Source organism: Marmota monax, unplaced genomic scaffold (genome assembly GCF_021218885.2).
Source record: "Marmota monax isolate L192 unplaced genomic scaffold, Marmota_monax_Labrador192_F-V1.1 WCK01_AAM20220418_F8-fsc00087, whole genome shotgun sequence".
Classification (NCBI taxonomy): domain Eukaryota; kingdom Metazoa; phylum Chordata; class Mammalia; order Rodentia; family Sciuridae; genus Marmota; species Marmota monax.
In genome coordinates this window covers 5,372,560-5,391,963 of record NW_026693476.1, presented here as the reverse complement: position 1 = coordinate 5,391,963, position 19,404 = coordinate 5,372,560, and the positions used below count along the sequence as shown (strand labels likewise).

General features: G+C 47.6%; 1 protein-coding gene across 3 annotated transcripts in view; it reads right to left on the bottom strand.

The window, feature by feature from the left end:
• Positions 1–203: 203 nt before the first annotated feature.
• The window catches only part of Syt6 (synaptotagmin 6), a 61,280-nt gene continuing 42,079 nt past the window's right edge, over positions 204–19,404 (bottom strand). For 2 of the 3 annotated variants that reach the window (XM_046458278.2, XM_058583599.1), the window contains exons 4-7: positions 14,716–14,836; positions 9,404–9,575; positions 8,108–8,258; positions 204–2,985 (exon numbers count right to left, since the gene is read on the bottom strand). In XM_046458278.2, the coding sequence (XP_046314234.1) occupies positions 2,914–2,985; positions 8,108–8,258; positions 9,404–9,575; positions 14,716–14,836 (516 nt within the window). In that variant the 3' untranslated portion in view covers positions 204–2,913. Of the gene's footprint in view, positions 2,986–4,604; positions 4,675–8,107; positions 8,259–9,403; positions 9,576–14,715; positions 14,837–19,404 lie in introns of all 3 variants that reach the window. The other variant, XR_009228082.1, reaches the window with a different exon arrangement.

Genomic DNA, 19,404 nt, shown 5'->3' with positions numbered 1-19,404 from the left:
AAGCACAGGTGGGTTCCAGTCTGGTGGGGTGCACAGCTACTCCTGGGGCAGAGTAAGAAACCAACAAGCCCTTCTGTGTCCCCCTAATTGAAGGGAAGTGGTTATCTATGTGAAATGAACATTAAAACTAAAAGCTTGTCAGTATCCTGTGCGTGGGCTGCCTGCCCAACCTCAGGAACACAAAATGACAAGAGAAATGGGCAAGAGACAGAGATTTAATTGAATAAAAACTCCAGGCTGTGACAGGGGTGGGAAGACACAAAGCAGTAATTAACAACATAATTTTTTAAATGATGATACAATTAATTAACATCTTGGGTAAGCGCAGAGGGGGAGGGGACAGCCCAGAAACACTGCTAAATAAAGGAGAAGGGAACTTTGTGTTTTTTAAATCAACATCTGTGTGCAAATGGCCCTGGTTATCACAACTTCAGCAAAGCCCACAACTACCACCCAGGAGGATTCTCATGCCAGAGGAAGCAGAGGACAAATGAATCACTTTGAATTTCAGCGTATTCTGAAACTTGTATTTCAATTTACTCTCATCTGCAAGGGAGAGATACTGGGCTAGATGATGAAGCTGGCAGCTCTTTAGGTCTCATTCATGCATCAGGTCGAGGACTGGCCTCTCCTGATGGCGCTGGGGTGTGTGTGTGTGTGTGTGTGTGTGTGTGTGTATGTGTGTGTGGTGGGGGGGTCCAGGAGCCTTCCTGGGTGGGTTCCCATGCCTGTAGGAATTTACCTAGCCTGCTGGAGCCATAGTAGTAGTTGTTGGTTGGGGAGCTGTGGGATTGGCCATAATCTTTTCAGGAAATGATCTGAAACTGTTGGAATGTTTCCTTGCGGGAGAAAGCTACTTGGATATAAATCTCTCAGATGAAAAATGCAATCCCACAATTCACACTGATCACACTCCCTCCTCCAGAAGGTTAGAATGGGCCATCCTCTCCTGCTTAAGGGTTTATAGATGGCAGCTGGACATGCATTTTGAGCTCAATTCTGGGAGGAGCCTCTCACACTATTTCTGGGCTCCTTGTTAACCCAGGGAACTCAACTGTCCCCTTCATAGTTGCAAGACCTGCTGCATCTGCTCAATGATTAAGGTGGCCATCTTGATGGGGTCAGTCTAGAGTCAAGAAACACAATGAAGTTTGTCACCTGCTAGGAGTCTGGTCATGATTTTTTTTTTCTCACTTCAAATGCAGGACTACCTGACTAGGAAGACCTTGCACATTAGTCCTTGGCCTAAAGCTCGACACAGAGTAGAGTTTAGATTCATCTGCATTTACTTTTCTAGGTTGGAAATTTCTTTTGCCATGATATCCTGTTAGCCCATCTGGTCACTTTTAGGGCTAGCAGACATTAGCTAAAGTTATATTGGCAGAGAAACCTGGTAACTTGGCTTAAAATGAGGGTTACTTTCTTAAGTTGCTCCTCTTGTGGCATGTGACATATATAAGAATAAGACACAAAGTGTGTGAATAGTTTTGACGTTCTTAACCTTCCATGGTTGGAAGATGGGGGTTGTTTCCTGACTTGCTTCTTGAATGTGTGGGACATTCTCGCAGCTCTGGAAGTTGGAACTGTGTAGTCACAACGTGAAGTGGAAACCCTCCTCTGTGTGCTTCCCAGGATCATACAGACAGAGATTGAGCAAATCAGCCTAGTTATAGGGGTTGGTGTAAAGGCCACTACTAACATAACAGGAATGTGTCGTTACAATACAGATTAGTTCAAACATTTTTTTTTTCTTTAAACTGAATTTGGCCTAAGGTAGAGATCTAAAGGAAAAAACAAAAACAGACCCCTCACTATCACAAAAACAAACACCGAATTCTTAGTGATTTATAGAACTAAATTTAAGATGAGTACTGTCCCAGAGTCCATGGGGGTTGAAATAGGCTCAGGCTGACTGGATTTCAATCAAGAAGCTCCTCTTCCCAGAAAGAGGGACTCGAGCTGTGACTTGGACTTTGAAACTTCCCATCCAGAAAAGAATATTCTATCTAGGTTTTCTTTTGATCTCTTGAGGCATTGAAAAACAGCTGCTTGACACTTCATAAAACTACAAAGCTATGTATAATGCAGAAATCATTCTGGAACATATGCGCCTGTCTTTCTTTACAACCAAGGTTATTTTCGAGAACAAAGATCCTGTTTTCAAACAAATGTGATCATTAACTGTGATGCATCAGAAGACATATGGCATGGTTAGTTTTTAGCAGAATCATTCCTAAAGAAAGTGAGGAATCAAGATGGTTTCAGTTCAGGAGGAAAGCCAATAAGAAAGGCAAGCGAGAAGCCCCTGCACATCAGCAGAAGTTCACAAACACCGCAGAGGTCCTGTAATTTCAACATGGGATCAGGAGTCCGCAACTTGGTTTAAGTCACACCAGCGAAGAACTTCAAAGAGTAACACTTACTCTTGAATTGATTGGCACCGTCCCTGCAGGGCACTGAAAAGGTAGCCATAGCTCCACACCACTGCCTCCTTCTCCAAGGTGGCAGAGGTTGGGGGAGACACAAAAATCTTAAAAAACTCAATCTACCTCTCCTGCAAAGACCACTACTATTTTACATTTCATTTTACAGAACTAACTTCTGGGCTCTCCAACCTTTTTTTTCCCTCCCCTTATTGATTTTTGTTTTGTTTTGTTTTTTGTTTTCTTCTTTTCTTGACAGCAGACCCATACAAAGTGAAAACCACAAAAACATCACCTGGGAGACAGAAAAGACTAAGACAGATCTGACCACACGACAAGTGTCTCGGCCTTGACCTACACAGGAGCAGTTAAGACTCTGGAGCGGCAGACGGCCACTGCGCACCGCGGTTGCACAACACTGCATTTAGACGGCTGAACAAGTGTGAAAAGAACGTTGCTGAGTCCCATTGGTGTGGCTCGGCCTCGTGGCTCATGGCGTCGGAGGTGGTTTTGGAGACGGGCATGAGCTCTCGCTGTCGAAGCTGGCAGCTCTGCCCTGCCACTGTGGGGAGGAGAAAAAGCGCCAGTTACTGATCGCCAAGGGAATTAACGTTGTAACTTCCAAAACTTAACTGGCCCATGCACTGAATTCACCTTCCCCAGCTTTTCAGTAAGCTTTCTTGAATTTTGCTGTCAGCCATGCAAAAACATAAGGAAAACAGCTTATAGCTTCTAGTTTGGAATACTTGATTTAAAAAAAAAGAAAAGAAAAGAAAAGAAAAAGAAAAAAGACTACTGCATAAGTAACTTCGGCTCTCTTCACAATGTAGAGTGTGTGTGTGTGTGTGTGTGTGTGTGTGTGTTAATAAGGTGCTACCACTGGACCATTTCTGAGTGCTTCAGCCATTTTTCACACTGAAAATCAGATTATGTTAGCAGCGAAAGAGGCAGTCTGCAGAGTGTGGCATTACTGCCAAGAACCCACGATCATGAATTATTAGCAATTTGTCTGGGAGCTGTTAGTACAGCAAAAGGAAAAAAGAAAAAAAGCCTGATATTGCTTTGGTCTTGGGCTCTCTTCTTTGGCCTTCATGTATCCTACAAGCATTCATACCGGGCTTGTGAAGCAGTAGGAGGTATGAGGACAGGGGACCCTTTCCCCTTTGGGCCCCTCCAAACCCTTTCTCCTCCCCAGCTCCCTGACTCCCAGATGGCCTCCTCTCAGCCTGGCTCTACCCCTCTGTGGAAGTGGGTGATGCAATGAGGTGTAATGGAGTGAAGGAGGGCTGAGGGCTTCAGATGGAAAAGCCAGTCATAGCCGTAGCAGTGTTTCCCAGGCAAGGACCGGACCCCATGAATATTCTTGACCTGTCTGGGGGTGGCGGAACTTCAGAGTGAGTCAGTGTCCCCTGCTCACTCGCCCTTTCGTGGGCTTAGGAGACGGAATACTCTCTTAATGCCTATGAGACCCGGCTCGAGTGAGGGATTTTAGTAAGGGGTCAAGATGGTCTTCTGAACCCCAAGGGCAGCCTTGAACCTCCTTCTTCTCATGAGCTTAGGGGGTCTCCAAGGTGGAGTGACAGGGCTGAGTAGAGGTTATAACCGTGCATTTGGGGACCTCTGGAGGTGACTGGAGGAGGATATAGTTCCCTACTCAACATGGCTGTTTCTAGGCAGAGCTGAGCCACACCAGGAAGACTAAGTGGGAAAGTCACAAAGCTGAGGGGAGACCAGACCTAAGGCACTACCTCCACGACCCCAGACCTAGGGACAGTCTGCATTGTTCTTCTCTGGGCCCAATTCTGCATGGGTTCCTTAGTGCTCCCTTTATAGGCCAACCTGAAGGTCTTTACAACTAACCAAGCACTGGGCAATCAGGTATCGACGGCCACCATTATATGACCTAGACCTGAGCAATCTCAGCACGTCAGAATGGACACAGGCTTAGGATCTTCCAGTCTAACCCTTTTGTTCTTGCAAATAAGAGAACAAAGGCACAGGTGGTGTCAAGAGGTAGTCAGTTAGGGCAGATCGAGGACCTGAAACCAGGTCTCCTCACTCCCAACTGGGTGCTCTTTCCCCTTCATCCTGCCTCTGTCTTAGCACGTGGCCATACTAGGGGAAGGAGACACAAAATGTAATAAGAAACCTAACCTCCTTGGGTCCACACCAGGTACTTACTCCTAACTCCAGGTGGTAGTCTCTCTGCTTTGCAGCATCCACGTGAATGAAATCACAACCGAGGGTTTCCCTGGTGAAATATTTTAAATAAATAAATGCCTGGTTGTTGAGCCCACTGTGACTTCTGACTCAAGTGTTTCTTAACCAGAAAGTGACAGAAGACGATCACTAATGCTTTCATTTAGCAGACCTTCATTTTAGGAGCTGGATTTTTTTTTTCTTTTTTCCTGTTCCAACCTTTAATGTCAGTGAAAGGTACATTGTAATTACTGGCTTCTCCCCTGGGTGAGCCTGCTACTTAAACAATCTGATTGATAGGCCAGGTCAGAGGAGAAAACACGAAATGGCTCCACAGAATACCTTTTTACCCTTATATAACAGCCCAAAGAATAGTCACACAGAGCATAATTGTTTATCCAGAACAAATGAAGAAGGAACACTGGCTCTCCTGCTAGTCCCTGATTTTGCCCATGAAGATCAACAAAGGGAGGAGATGAGGTTCATGGACAATGGAAAGGTGAATGATTCCCAGGCTTATGGAGATGGCTCTGAAATAGCACAGAACCTGTCCCCTCCAGGCGGGAACTTATTGTTCCAGGGGGAGGGTCTTTTGTTCTGAAAAGGATCACATTCCAGCAGAGATCTAAAATCTCTGGCAGATGATCTGAAGTTGGCCTTCCTGATAAAGCACCTTGGAGAAAGTCACTGGTCAACCAGGCCCTGTGTGTGGTGGGAGGGAAGGGGCTGGCGCTGCAGCTGGGGAAGGGCGCTCATTGTAGCTTAATGAATTTTTATTCATGAGAGATCCCAGCAGGGAAAAATACCTTTTCAGTTAATTTGTTTCCCCTCAACATTATTTTAAGCACCAAACCAGCACGTAAGTATGGTGTCCTCTGTTCTCATTAATAAAAAAAAGAAATGATCACAACACTTGAGGCTCTGCTGAGAAAGGTGCAAGATAAATATGGAGTGCTTACCGATACGATGCCATTTATCTTCCCGGGAGCTGGAGAAGATTTCTTTATGGATTATACAAATAGGAGATCTAAGTTTCAGGAACAAGGCTCTTGCTCAATGGCCAGAACAGAACCAAAATGAAGGCAGAGTGGGAGCTCTCAAGGTGACTGAGAAGATGGGTGTTCAAGCTCAAAGCTTCACGTGAACCCCAGAGGTTCACTTAATACCAGCCTGGTGGGGTTTAGATGCATTTTTACAAAGATACTTAAAACCGTGGGTGCTAGAAGTGTCAGTGAAAATTCTATACAAATACATACTATTGCTATCCTAAGTTGCCGAGATGAATGTCATTTTTTGCTTCTTTATACAGAGAAATGATCAGCTGAGCAGAAAATGGTAGGATAGCAGGGGTGGGAGGGGCAGTCTCGGGCACACAGTGTGTGAGGTCAAGAAAAAAAAGTAAACCCAAAGGATCTGAATCAATTTATTCTCTTTTCGTTTTCCATATACTGTTACTTGCCTCTTACTGTCTCATCAAATATTCACTTTCAGGGGCTTGATTCTACATTATCTTTCTTTCTTTTGTAGTCTGGACTAGTGAGTCAGAGTTCTCAAAGAAACAGAATTTGGATTCAATTATTTGACTTAATTAGGTTGTACTCATTGTCATTCGGGGGCCCAGTTCTGGCACCTTGGTGGTACCCTACACCCCTGCTCCGGCTGCTGCTCTGACCAGTTATTTCCTTTGCCAAGGGTAGACCCAGCCTGGTAAGCCTGATGGATTATGGTAAACACAGAGTGGAGGTGAGAAAGGCAGTCAAGTGCAACACGTGGGCTCCTGGGCCCAGTGGTCGCTTAGGGTCAACGTTTCCCTAAAAAGCAAAGATGGGGAAGGGGGTTAGCTGCAAGGGGTCTGCTCCAGAGGTATCTTGGCTGCATTCCATGCCCTGCCCCTAAGCCACTCTAAACAGTTTAGTACGCTTATTCTATTCCTAAATATTTCCACAAGATGTGGGGGCAGGTTATCATGGCCACTTCCTGGGTTGAATCCACACTGCCTTTAGTGAGGGCCTAGATTGTCATCAGGTTGCCTAGGGTTCTGCCCAATAGCGCCCCCTGTGGCTGGTGGTGGGTACCTTGCCCCCACTGCAGGGAGGCCCTCCTGGAAGAGAGGGGAGGGCTACCTTAGGGTAGCTGCAGACAGAGGGTCTGGCCGCATTAATGCTCCACAGCTGTGGGAAAATCAAGACAACCCTGAGACAGAAACCCAAGGCCTCAACTGACAGGAACTTGGATCTATGCCTGAGTCCTTGATGCTGCCTTACAGGCCATAGGTCAGGAGCTTCACAAAGCACAGGCTCCCTGGAGAGGTAAGTCAATGGGCCTGGCTCCTGGGAAGCCACCATCTCCCACGAGTTTCCTTGTGCCCAGTTCCCTCAGCTCCCAGTCTCTCCTGGCATACTTCCTACTGCTGTAAAGCAGGTGGAAATGATTTGCCCACCCTGAGAAGGAAAGGAAGCCGGCAGGTCCCCCCCGGGTTTTTCCACACCTACCTTTTCTATATCAGAGTAGTGGGAGGGGGGTAACTGTTTTTCAGGTGAGTTTGCTTTTAAATTGAGGGATCATAGGATGGAAGGGATAAAGCTTTAAAGTTTTCCAATTTTATCCAGCTCTCTGGACTTAGTAGGGTTGAAGCCTGTTAAGATGAGAGAATAAACGCCCAGCTTTCTTGGATATACTGGAGTATACGATATTAAAAAATGAGCTTCCAGATTTGCCTGGTCACCCCCATATCCCAAGCCAATTGGGAAAAAAGCAGGTCATCAGAGTGATAGATCAAAGGATCTTAAGTTGGTGGGGTCTGGTGGATAGAGATGGGGCATTACTCAAAGGGACATTTTCTTGGTAGCTGAGACAGAGTGGCAGGCTACAGATTGTACAGCAAGTCAGGAGGGGCCAAGATGGAAGCCCAAGTCTCAGGACGCCCAGTCCACGGCTTTGATGGAACCCAGCTTCAGCCAGAAAGTGTGACACCTTGAGGCCACACTCCTGCCCCCCACAATGGTGAGAACCAACCTTCTCGAGAGGAGGAATCTGCTCTATGGCCACACCTCCAGCCAGTCTGTGAAAACTGCCAAGTGACTGCTGGGCTTGAGCCCCAGGGAACTCACTGTTCCCACAGAGGTAGAACTTCTTGCCAAGTTCTGATCTCACCCCCTCGGGGCTCTCTCCTAAAGGACTCACTTGGCCCACCAGCTTGGTGAAGGCTTTTTAGGCCTGGCACAGTGGCCTGCTGGGAAGTCTTCTTCAAAGTTTTTATTTTCCATTAAGAACTCACTGTTGCTTTCAAACGGCTGACATCAGGGCTGTTTGCCAGGCAGCCTCCGCATTCTTTCCCCATCTATGTGTTATACACTGGGTGAGAAGCATGTGGCCCCCATGCCCCCTTCCCACCAAAGGCTGAGGGAGGCGCAGCAGCCAACTGCCATTCTCCAGCCCACACTGCCATGCAACAAACATGCCAGGGACCAGGTGACCTCACCCACCTCTTTGAAGGATTTCTTTACTTCCACCAAGGAGTGCCAGTGTGCGATGGGCTTCCGTGGGTATGCCAGCATCTCGTTCCAGTGGTCCCTGCCCAGACCTTCAGCATTGATCCCCACACGACAGACTCCTATGATCTCATTGTGACCCACTCTGAGGGAGAAGCATAGGTCCCAACATTGGGTATAAGACATGCTGTCAGAAAGGAAAGTCCCTCCAGGTGCGACTCTGCCCAGTGCATCAAATTCTGAAACGGATGCCTGGGGGGGCCTCGGGATGTCAGCGTCTGGGAGACTTTGCCTGGCCTCCTCAGGTGAGGGTTGGACATGGAGAGATGAACAAAAGGTTATAAACTCGTTTGGAATCTCAGGACACAGTTGCAGGTGGCCAGACTCTGGAAACTGGGAGAGTTTGTCTCTTCCTTTATTTGACTTAACCAGCATACTACAGCCTCTCTGGAGACATCTTGGAAATAAATCAACCTGCTCTGAGCATCGTTTCTCCATGTCCCCAGGGGTGGGGTGTGATTTATTCACTCAGGAAGAACGTGAATCATCACTCAAGTCTATTCATGAAGCACCTAGTATGCCTGAGAACTTGAGCTAAAAACCCAGGATAGAGGGTTTATTGTATGGTTTCTGCCTCCAGCTAAAGTAACATTTGGACAGAAGGGGTCATGGGGGCTGGAGTAGTTGGAAAGTGCTTTTGAGCCAGTCTTGATGGGAAAGCAGGAGAAACAGTAGAGAAGAAATAAATTCAAGGAAGGGGAGGTCAGGTGGGATGGATCTGCTGGGTCAAGATTATGGACAACAGGAGCCATTGATGGATCTTGAAAAGGGCAGGACCAGGAAGAAAGTGTCCAGGAAGGTGTGTCCTTGGTCTGTTTGCTGGATCAGGGAAGCGAGGAATGGAGGTTCAATAGCTATCCTAGAGTGAGAGTGGTAGCAGTCACAGATGTGGAGAGGACAGAAAGGTATTCTAAAGGACACATGGTAGGTAGGACTTGGTGCCAGGTGGACCAGTAAGAATGGTGAATTCAGGGGACGCTGACTGGTAAAGTTGCCTCATCAATGGAAACAGAGCAGCTGGGAGAGGAGGCTGGAGACTTTTGCTAAGGGGGAGTCTGCACTCTTTCTCAAACTCCTATGCCCTTCTTAGGTGGAGCCAGAGTTGAAGCCAATGCCAATGGGCGTCTGAGATCTGAACCACAGGTCAAGGTCAAGGAGCCCTATGCTGCATTGGAGTTGGGGGGCGGGAAGAGGGGCAGGGGATCGTGTCCCTCTGGGACTGGAACCTACCGATCGTAATCCATCACTGAGATGAGCAGGCTGACTTGATCCATGTTTTCTGGGGGAATGTCAAAGATGATGGCCTCATTGTAGACAGGATTGAGAGTGTTCTTCTTTATGGTTGTTTTCTTCTTCTTCAGCCTCCGCCCATCACAAAGCAGGGACACTTTGACGTAGGGATCTGTGCCAATGGGGGCAGTGCAAAGGGAAGGGAATGTGTTCAACAGATGTCCTCAAACATCATTTGCAGCAGAGGCACTGAAGCCCTAGACCTGCTGCTGCTTCTCAGATGGTATCGGTAGGTTGTTGAAATAATTAAACCACCTTGTATTTATGTAGCACACCTGTCTCCGAGGAGGCTCTGTGCTTAATAAACAGAATCTTTAGCTACCTCGGTATTCGTGGGAGACTGCCTAATGGGCTTTCACTAATAGGGAAGCCAGCCCCAATTCAGACAGGACACTTGCCCAGGGGTGTGCAGTTCCTAGCCCTGAATCTCAGTCCCACAATGGCTGGCTGGCTCAAAAGGCTGTTGAAGCTGACAAAAGCACTGTTTCTTTCACCTATATGGAGTCTATGGAGTGGTGTGTGTGTGTGTGTGTCTCTCTCTCTCTTCTCTTTGCCAACATCATTAACCAAAGGATAAAGAGGGTAAAAATAGAACTCAAAGATGGCCAAGAAAGAGCCACATGTCAGAGTGCAATGAACAGCGACAATCGCAATGCCGTTCACGTCCTCCCCACCTGACAACTTGATTTTGGGTCCCAGTGTCCCAATAATCTCATTGCCATTTGGCATCAAGAAGGAGGAAGTGGCCCTGCTTTCTGCTTCCCTAGAAGCCATTTCCTGCCAACTTCTGAACAGTGGAGGAGGAGGGAGCTTTGGCCAGGGGAGGGAGTGAGGTGGTCTCCTGAGACTCAGGGCAGCTGGTTGACATTTCATTTCTCAGTGGGATCTTGGATGCTCTCCATCCTGCAAAGAGATGTCTTTTTTATTAAACTCCATGTGCCTCCTGATCCTGTCTCTTTGTTAGTTTTCTGAATAGGTATTTCATGGTCATCACTCTACCCTGAAATTTTCTTCTCATCCAAATGAAGTGACACCTATTGTATCTCATAGCACAGGTGTCTTGGTCACCGTCATAATTAGTATTTATGTTGGACGGCTCAAGAAACAAGAGGGTGACTCACAGGTAATAATAGCTGTTGAGATGCTGATGTGCCAAGACACCTTTATGCCCAGAAGCCAGGGCTCATGTGAATCTGTCAGGAGGTGCTAGTCAAGGCAGCCGCTCCCTGGTTCTGCGATTCAGAGATGCACGGTTCCATCTCCTGGGCAGCCAAGACCCACTTGGCCCTCAGGCTCCCTGGCTTCATTCAGGAGAAGATGAGGTGCATACCCATGGTGGAAACTAGAGAAACTGCAGCACCCGACCAGAAACTCTAAGCCTTAATGTTATTCTGTAGACATGTAAATAAGCTGCTGACTAACCAATGTGACAGTGGCAGCTGTGCCTTAACCACAGGGACACTTAAGTTTATGGAGGAACTCGGGAGACCATGAGGAATTCAATCAACCTGCTGTCTCTGATACACATTTGCAAGGGCCCCCTCTCAGAGGGATTTTCAGTAAACAGGGAGGAGAGGAATGAACCCACAGGAGACAGCATGCTGGCTCACGGGCTTCATTCTCCATGGACATGCCCCAGGACACTGCTCAGGTCCTAGCAGACAGGTGAGAAGAGCAGGCCCCAAGACCTGTCTTTGACACTCAATGTCTTAAGGAAGCCCATAGCTTTAGAAAGTGTCTTCAGGCATGAGTTTGCCCAAGTGTTTCCCCTTTCTCTGTTGTACCTGATTTCATATACTCCCACTCAAGAGCAAATGTTCATGTCACGAGGCTTGGAAAAATATAGGCAGAGCCACTTGTCCCATAGGCTGCTGGGCCAATGCCTCAGCACCCCTCCCCAACTCTGCTCATCCCTACAAGGCATATCCAATTTATAATTCAGTGAACATATTTCCTCGCAGGAACCAACACTCTCACAAGGCTAAGCAGAGATGACTGTTCCCTAGGATTCTCCCAGACAAAAGTTTATGGTGTCTAGTGGAATGCTGGCCTCTGGTGATATGTGAGGCCTGTTCCTCTCTGCAGCGGATTGAGGGGGCTCAAAGATCAGCAGTGCATTTCAACCTCATTGTCACAGAAGCCACCAGAATCCAGCATTTGGAATGTGCTGGGCACTCTGCTAAGAGTTGTATACATATCAGGTTCCTTTAAACTTCATATCAACCCTATGAAATATTTATCATCAAATCTCCACTTCATCAATAGGAAAAGTGAGGCTTAGGGGGAGGAAGGAAATTGCTTCAGAATTGAAGCCAGGTCTGATTTCAAAGCTCTCACATTTTTGACCCCTAGATTCTAAGCAGCGCAGACCAGATGTGGCACAGATGAGAGGGTTGACTCTTTTCCCCATCCGTTTTCAGCATGCTGGTCCTTATCATTATTTTGTACAATTTTAATTGCTATGGTTCTAACAGAAGGGTTTAGAGAATTGATTCAGGGCTTTTAGATCAAGAAAAACAGATCCTTGGTTTTAGAGGTCAATGCCATGTATGTCTGGAACAGGCAATTAATAAACTCCATTCACTCCCCAGATCAGTCCAACATCAAACCAGTCTCGGCTGAAGGCAACGTCAAACTCATCCTTGAAAACAGGAAATCTAGTCTGAGAGGCCCCTGGCACCCACACATGCCCTGTGCCACCCTTGGGGCCAAGGTCCTCATAATACACACAAATACGTTCGCTCGTTCATTCGCTAATCTGTATTTAATGAATGTTTCTTATGTTCCACAAACTTACTTACATTGGTGAACAAAATAGACATCTCTGATGCAAAGAGGACCCCTACCTTTTCAGAATCCATCTGAGATTTAATACCAGATTTCAAAACCCAGTAGAGAAGAGGGATAATTGTGAGAGGGATGTTAGAACTTGGCATAAAAATACCTCTCGCCCCAAACCCTCTGATCCGGAACAGTCTTTGTGATTACCTATGGCTTTACTATGAGCCCCCCCCCCCCCGCCTCTCACATGACTTTAATTATACCAGAGAAGATAGTGTGAGGACCAGGACAGCAAAATCCTATTTCCCTCAGGAGCCCCGAGAGTCCTTAGTGAATTTCTGCCCCCAGCACACACTTATTTTGGTATTAAAATAAAATCGACATTGGCTGTATTTTGAGGGAAGCTGACTTACTGCTGCCTGAGAATTTTCCGCATGTCAGCAAAGGTTCCCTAAGCTCTTCACTGTGTCCTGATGTGTGTCAGCAGCTTTGGTAGATAGAGGAGGTTGGGGAATGGGGTCTCCTTGGGGGGCTTTTGGCCTGGTGAAGGGTACCACAGAAATAATTGGAGGCTGAAGCAGAGGCTCCCAGAGGTTCAAAGGTGCAGTAAATAAACTGGGTGCCAGTGGCACATGCCCCTAATCCCAGGTACATGGGGAGGCTGAGGCAAGAAGATCATAAATCGGAGGCCAGTCTCAGCAACTTAGAGAGACCCTGTTTCAAAATAAAAAATAAAAAGGGCTGGGGATGCAGCTCAGTGGTAGAAAGCAACTGGGCTCAATTGCCAGTATGAGAGATGGAAGAGGAAGTGCAGTAAATAAATGCAGGTTATACTGAATTAATATTTCCTGACCACTCTTTCCTAAAACCACAGTTTCCTAGGCCTGATACCTCATCATCTTCCACCTTCACCAGGTTGCTCTTTGCCCCAGGTATTTTCAGCAGGACCTTCTCCCCTGTACGGCAAGTGTGGTTATACCTAGGAGTCTTCTAGAGAATAAGTAATTAACGAATACAAAGGAAAACTTTTCCATACATTCCCAGCCAAGTTCAGAGTTGTCTCCTGAGTGGTTTTACACTGGTAATTGGAATCATTACAAGGGCCTCTTGGTGAGGGTCTAGGGAAATAAATTGAGACGTTCCCCCCATTTGCTGTCCTAAATGTCCAGAACATTCTACAAGCCATTGAGCTTGAGCTGTTGTTTGGGAGGCTTTATCTCTCTTACTCCTGGGGGCAATTCGAGCTGATGGAGAAGGAGGTTCCCAGGCCTCAAGCTGCTTCTTCGTTATCTCCAAGTGCAAATACCTTCGAGGACCACTTGTAGAATTAATTCTACACTTGTGGAATCATGGAGGATCAAGCCATGTCCAGCCTGCAGGTCTCTGCAGTTGTTCCAAACAAGCCTCTCCTGCGTTGCTGGCATGGCACGGTATTTCTATTCTGCTGGAGCTCAGCTCCCTTGGTGTTGAGGCTCAGGCTGGGAGCCCTGCAGGAAAAGCTCAGATAAAAATGCGCTTTGCTTTTCAGTGGATTTGCTCCTTTGACTCAGTACACAGGGCTGCTGCCCTAGGCCTGTGTGGGCCTGCAAACATTTGCACAAACTTGACATAACCCTACTTGAAGTCCTGGGGCCTCATATAAACTGTGAAGATTGTCTTTATATATTGTCTCCTATATATTTCCTTTGGATTCTCTCTCCTTCCTCTAAGAGAAAGAATGGTGGTAATAGCTCGTCTCTACTGAGTGCTCATGATGTGTCAGGCACAAGGCTAAATGTTTACGTGGATTAACTCGCTTTTCACATTAGGAAACTGCAATAATTTGGATCTTGAATGGCCCCTAAAGGACAATTTGTTCTTGGCTTGGTCCTCAGCCTATAGCACTAATAGGAGGTAGAGGAGACCTTCAGGAGGTAAGGGCTGGTGGAGGGAAGTTGGGTCATTGGGGACATGCCCTTGAAGGGATATTAAGACCCTGGCCCTCTTCTTCCTCTCTCTTTGCTTCCATGAGGTGAACAGGCCTCTGCCATGTGCTCCCACCATGAGGTCCCATGCTGCCACAGACCAAAGCAACAGGGCCCAGAGGACATGGATTGAAACCTCTGGAACTGTGAGCCCAAATAAATCTTTTATTTATGTATTAATTTTTTCAATACTGAGGATTGAATCCAAGATCTTGCACATGTTAGGCAGACGCCCCACCATTTACCCCTAGCCCCATCTTCCCTCCTTTAAGTTGATTTTTCTCAGGTATTTTGTCACAGTGAAGGAAAACTAACACAGAAACCACAGTCTTTACACAGAAAAGAAGGGACAGAAGTGGACTTTGGATGCAGGTCTTTGCCTCCTGAGCTGGTGCTCCTAGTCTAAGAATAGCACAGGACTTGCCCTTTCTTCCTGAACACTCAACCAAATCTTAATGTCTGGATTTGGGGAGGTTGCATGGTAGGCCGCATGAGTAAGAGAGATACCTGAATAGCCTGTGATGTCCATCGCCTTGAGGTTGCGACATTTGATCACCGTGAGGGTTAGCCTGCCGGCTGTGGGCAGGTAGCAGAGGGAGAACATGATCTCTCCCAAGTCCACGCTTTCCTGCAAAGAAGCAGACAAGAAGGCAGGTGAGAGGCACACATGGGCTTTCTCCCTGTGCAGGGGCCATGGGGCACTCTGGGGCCCAGGAGAAAACTCTGGGACTCACAGGACCATGTGCTCAAGACCTAAGGGACTAGCCTCCATGCTAGGAGTAACTGGGTACAAAATAATAATATTGCTCTTTCAATAGAATTTGCCCCCTTCAATATTGTTTCTCACTTCTTTTTAAATTTTGAGGCAGGGTCTTCCTAATTTTCTGAGGCTGGCTTCAAACTTGCTAATCTTCTGTCTCAGTCTCCTGATTAGCTGGGATGAGAGGCAGGTGCCAACATGTGCCCAGCTTCTCTCTGGCTTTTGATCAGATTCTGGTCCCAGTCCTTCCCATTCTGCTTTGGTTTGACTTGCCTTGTGGGCACCCCTTGACTGCAGCCGCCCTGGATGGTCCATTCCAGTTCTCCAGCTCACCCTTCCCCATCTCTGATCCCCTTGACTTCATGCCCATCCAGGGTCCAGGTTAGTGGTTGTGGTAATGTCCTGGGTGGGATCAAGCTCTAGCCATCAGGTGGCCCCTCTCCTAGCAGATCTGCAATTCTTTTCTGCCTCTGCTCCTCAGCTCGGTCATTCTTTGCCAATCCCCAACTTTCCGGAAACACACCCAGCTCTCTAACTTCAAGTCTTGGTGTGGACTTAAAAGGAACTGACACCCTGGTTGGGACATGCTGCCACCCAAGGAGATGTACCCTTGCCATCCTGGGCTTGACCCCAGGCTTTAGATCTGCTCTGACCTTTTTCCTTAAATGTGATCATCCTTCAAAAATAAACCCAGCAAGGAACACACACTCCGCTGCTTCTCCTGTCCCAAGAATCATCATGGCTGGGGATCCCTGGAAGTTTTCTGAGAAAACAGAACTTTCCTCCCTAGAAGTTTTAATATCTTCCTAGAACGACGGCAAGCACGTCCATCTGTTGTATCAGTTAGCACTCTGACAGACTGCTTCCTTTTCCTGTTCCCCATTTACTGAAATGGAGTAAAGTTGACTTGGAACTGCAAGCTACAGAGATGTTTGCTCTCATAGGGCTCCCAGAGCTAGGTTTGAAGAAGTGGAGCTCAGGGTTTGGGAAGGCCCTGATGTCAGATGAGGCCCTCTGTGCTTATTCATGCATTCATTCAACAATATTTATTAAGCACCTGCTATGTCTTAGGTCTTGATCTGAGTGCTGGGAATACAGGAGAGAACAAAAGAGACAAGAAAATCCCTGCCTGTGTGGAGCTTGAATTTTATTAGGGTCAAGGACAATTTTAAAAAGTAAATAAATAAGTTAGATAATCAAAAGTATCAAGGAAAAAAATGTAAGGCAGAGAAGAGGATATGAAATGACCAGGATGGGGTTACAGTTGTAATTTTAGCCGGGGAAGGCCTTCCTGAGGAGGTGACTTCTGAGCAGGAGAGCAGTTGGGTGGTTTTGTCCATTCCCCTCTCAAAGGATCACCCTCTACTGGAGACTGTTGCAGTTCCCACCAGCCTGGAGAATTAGCCAAGACTCCCCCTACCCAACCCCTTCCAGGGCATGTGATCCCAAAGTTCCCCTCTAGGTGGCGCTGGCACCCACCCTTCCCTAACCCCACACTTGCCTTTTGTCCACCTATCCTCGCGCCCAGTCAAATTCCAGGCATAGTGACAGAAGGTGACTACCCCCAGTTCCCCAGGAGGCGGGTCAGACTGGAGCCAGAGTGGGGATACCCCGGCAGGGCCAGTCACCTGCTCCAGCACACATGCCCCTGGCCTCCACAGAGCCGGTGATCCAAGACCACCACCTATGCAGCTTGTCTATGATGCTTTTCCACCTTTGAGGTTCACAGCAGCTCTGGGAGGCAGGGATTGTTGCCATTACATCCTGTATTTACTCAGGTTGAAAAGTCTTGCCCAGCTAGCTGAGCCCCATCTCTTGGGAGAGCGCTCCTCACACTCCACCATGAGCAGAGCCCCTGACAGCTCACTAGGGTGCATCTCAAGGTAACCTTGAGATGTCCCTTTGACCACGCAGCCCTCTTTTTTGTTATTGTTGGATGATCCATTCATGTTTGCTGAATGCCAAAGGTACGGTGCTTCGTGGAGAGTATATATTCCTCCCCACTCCCCACCCCGCCCTTAACTCATGTAATTTAGGGGGGTGTAGCCAGTTCAAGGAAAGTGCTAGTACCCCCCTATTCCTCAGGTGCATCTCCTGTCTCCCTAGTCTCTTTGTTAATGGAGGGAAACACAGAAGAATTCCCCAATGTTGTGGGAACGTGGTCAGATCTCCTGTGGCAGGGATGGTACAGCTGACTGAATGGTCCATCTCTGACAGAGAAACAAGGTACAAAGAGAAGCCCAACTCCCTTTATTTCCCTTTTAAGTTCCCTGAGGTTTGAGCCTGACCAAAGTTACATAAGCCCTTTCAGACTCGCTAAGCCAGTAATGGACTGTCCATTGAACACATGCCAGGTACTCTACAAAGTTCTTTGCTAAATTCTTTCTGTGAGTCTTAGCATAGCCCTATGAGGCAGGTGTCTTTATTATTCCCATTGCATGAGGGAGAAAATGAATATTTGGTGAAGTTAAGGGACTCACCCAAGGTTGCGTGGCCAGTGAGTGCTCTGGTGCCAGACTTTTTTGTGTCAATGCCACTGTTCATATGCCCTCAGTGGCTCCCCTTATTTGGCTTCTGAATCAAGGCTCATCTTGGGGCTCTCAACAGTTGGGCTCTGTCTTACCTCCTCACCTGATTCTCTCTTCTCCCTCTCTGCCAGCTCTCTGCTCCACACGGTTGGTGTATCTTTGGTCACTTTTGCCAGAATGCCTCTCTCCTCTTCGCTTGGACAATCTATACCTGCTATGGGACCCAGGGTTGTTTACCCCCAGGGACCCTGCCTCAGGGTCCAGCTTGCATTGAGCATCTCCCCCACATCCTGCAGTCTTTTCTGCCCTAAAGAGCTCACAGGAACCACCAAGTCACCTTTGACCTGCATCTGTGCCCCCCACCCCCAGCATATAATGATGAGAGGCCCTTTTGGGACAAGATTCTTGCCTTACTCTTTTTTTTTTAAGTATTTTTTTTTTTTTTCAGTTGTAGATGGACACAATACCTTCATTTATTTATTTACTTGTATGTGGTGCTGAGGATCCAACCCAGTGCCTCACATGCGCTAGGCAAGCACTCCACCACTGAGCCACAGCCCCAGTCCCCTCACTCTAACTTTTGCTTCAGAGGTACCCAACGGCACACAAGAGTGGCTACATATTTGCCTGCAGGAAGGGAACGATTCCATTTTAGCTAAAAGAACCCTGGCAAGAATAGTTTTCTCTATCAGTGTTACGATCAAGTTAGGGCCCTGAGAAGAATTCTGGAAGCTGCTACAGCCCCTCTGAGAGGGAGTAAATACGCTACTGTCACCATGTCCCCACCACCACCATCCTACAGAAGCTAAGTTGTACTTTCACAGCCTGTCGCCACTGGGGAGTTTGAGTTAGTTTGTTTGTGGACCTTCAGGGTAAATGGAACCTTCTGGGGTTCTAGGAATTGCTCTCAAGGCTGGCTCCTTCCAGGAGCTCGGGCCTACAGACACTCTTTTTTGCAGGGCTTTCCTTCCTTATAGGACCATGGCACCTGAGGGACATGTGGGTACTGAGTCTGCAGTACACTGTGGAGTCCCCACTCCAGACCCTGCATCCAACAGTGACTTCCACCTTCCATTTGTGGGCCCATACAACCTAAGGGATAGATCCAGGATCCTACTGGGACATGGAGGCAGAGAGGAAATGGGACGAGGACCCTTGAAGCCCAGTCTTGGGGCTTCTGCTTTAGATGATCTGGCCTTATCAGGCCTGAGGGCAAGTTGGCTGTTCTTGATTCAGTAGATTGAAGAGGTACTGTTCCCCTGAACAAGCAGGCAGCAGAGGACTGGGTTATTTGATAAAGGAAAATAAATAGGTTAATTTTGAGTAAATAGAGAGACGGGAGCTAAAGCAAACAGAGATAGTCAGCATCTCCTGGTGGCCACCCTCCTTCTCTGGCAAGCTGAGCCCTGCTCAACCCAAATGGCCACCCTCACCTGACCCTCTCTCTGCCCCATTCTGTCTCAGGGGGTTTCAGCCCTAGATTCCACATACCTTACCAGACTTCTAATCCACATTAGAAATGTTTGAGACTTTGGACTTTAATAAAACCAGGGGTGACCAGGGACAGCAGAACAGCCAACACCTTATTGCTTTCATCTCTACCTGCTGTCGGAGAGGCCGCCTTAGGGCCCCTGACTGGTAATGAGCTCCCCGGTGCAGGAGAGGTCACTGTAGTCCAGAAAGCTGCAGAAACCAGCTTGGCCCTCCTAACTCCTCACCTAGGGGCTAATGAAGGGGATCTGAGCTCCATAGCCACTGGCCTCAAGTCTTGACTAGTGCTTGGAGGGGGTGGGTCTGCTGCCAGGGGAGGGAAAACCAGGAGACATCTGTCCTCAAGGGCAGCCTGTCTGCCTGACATCCTTGCCTATAATAGTGGCATGCTCCTGAGCAGTGCCCAGGGTGCCTGCG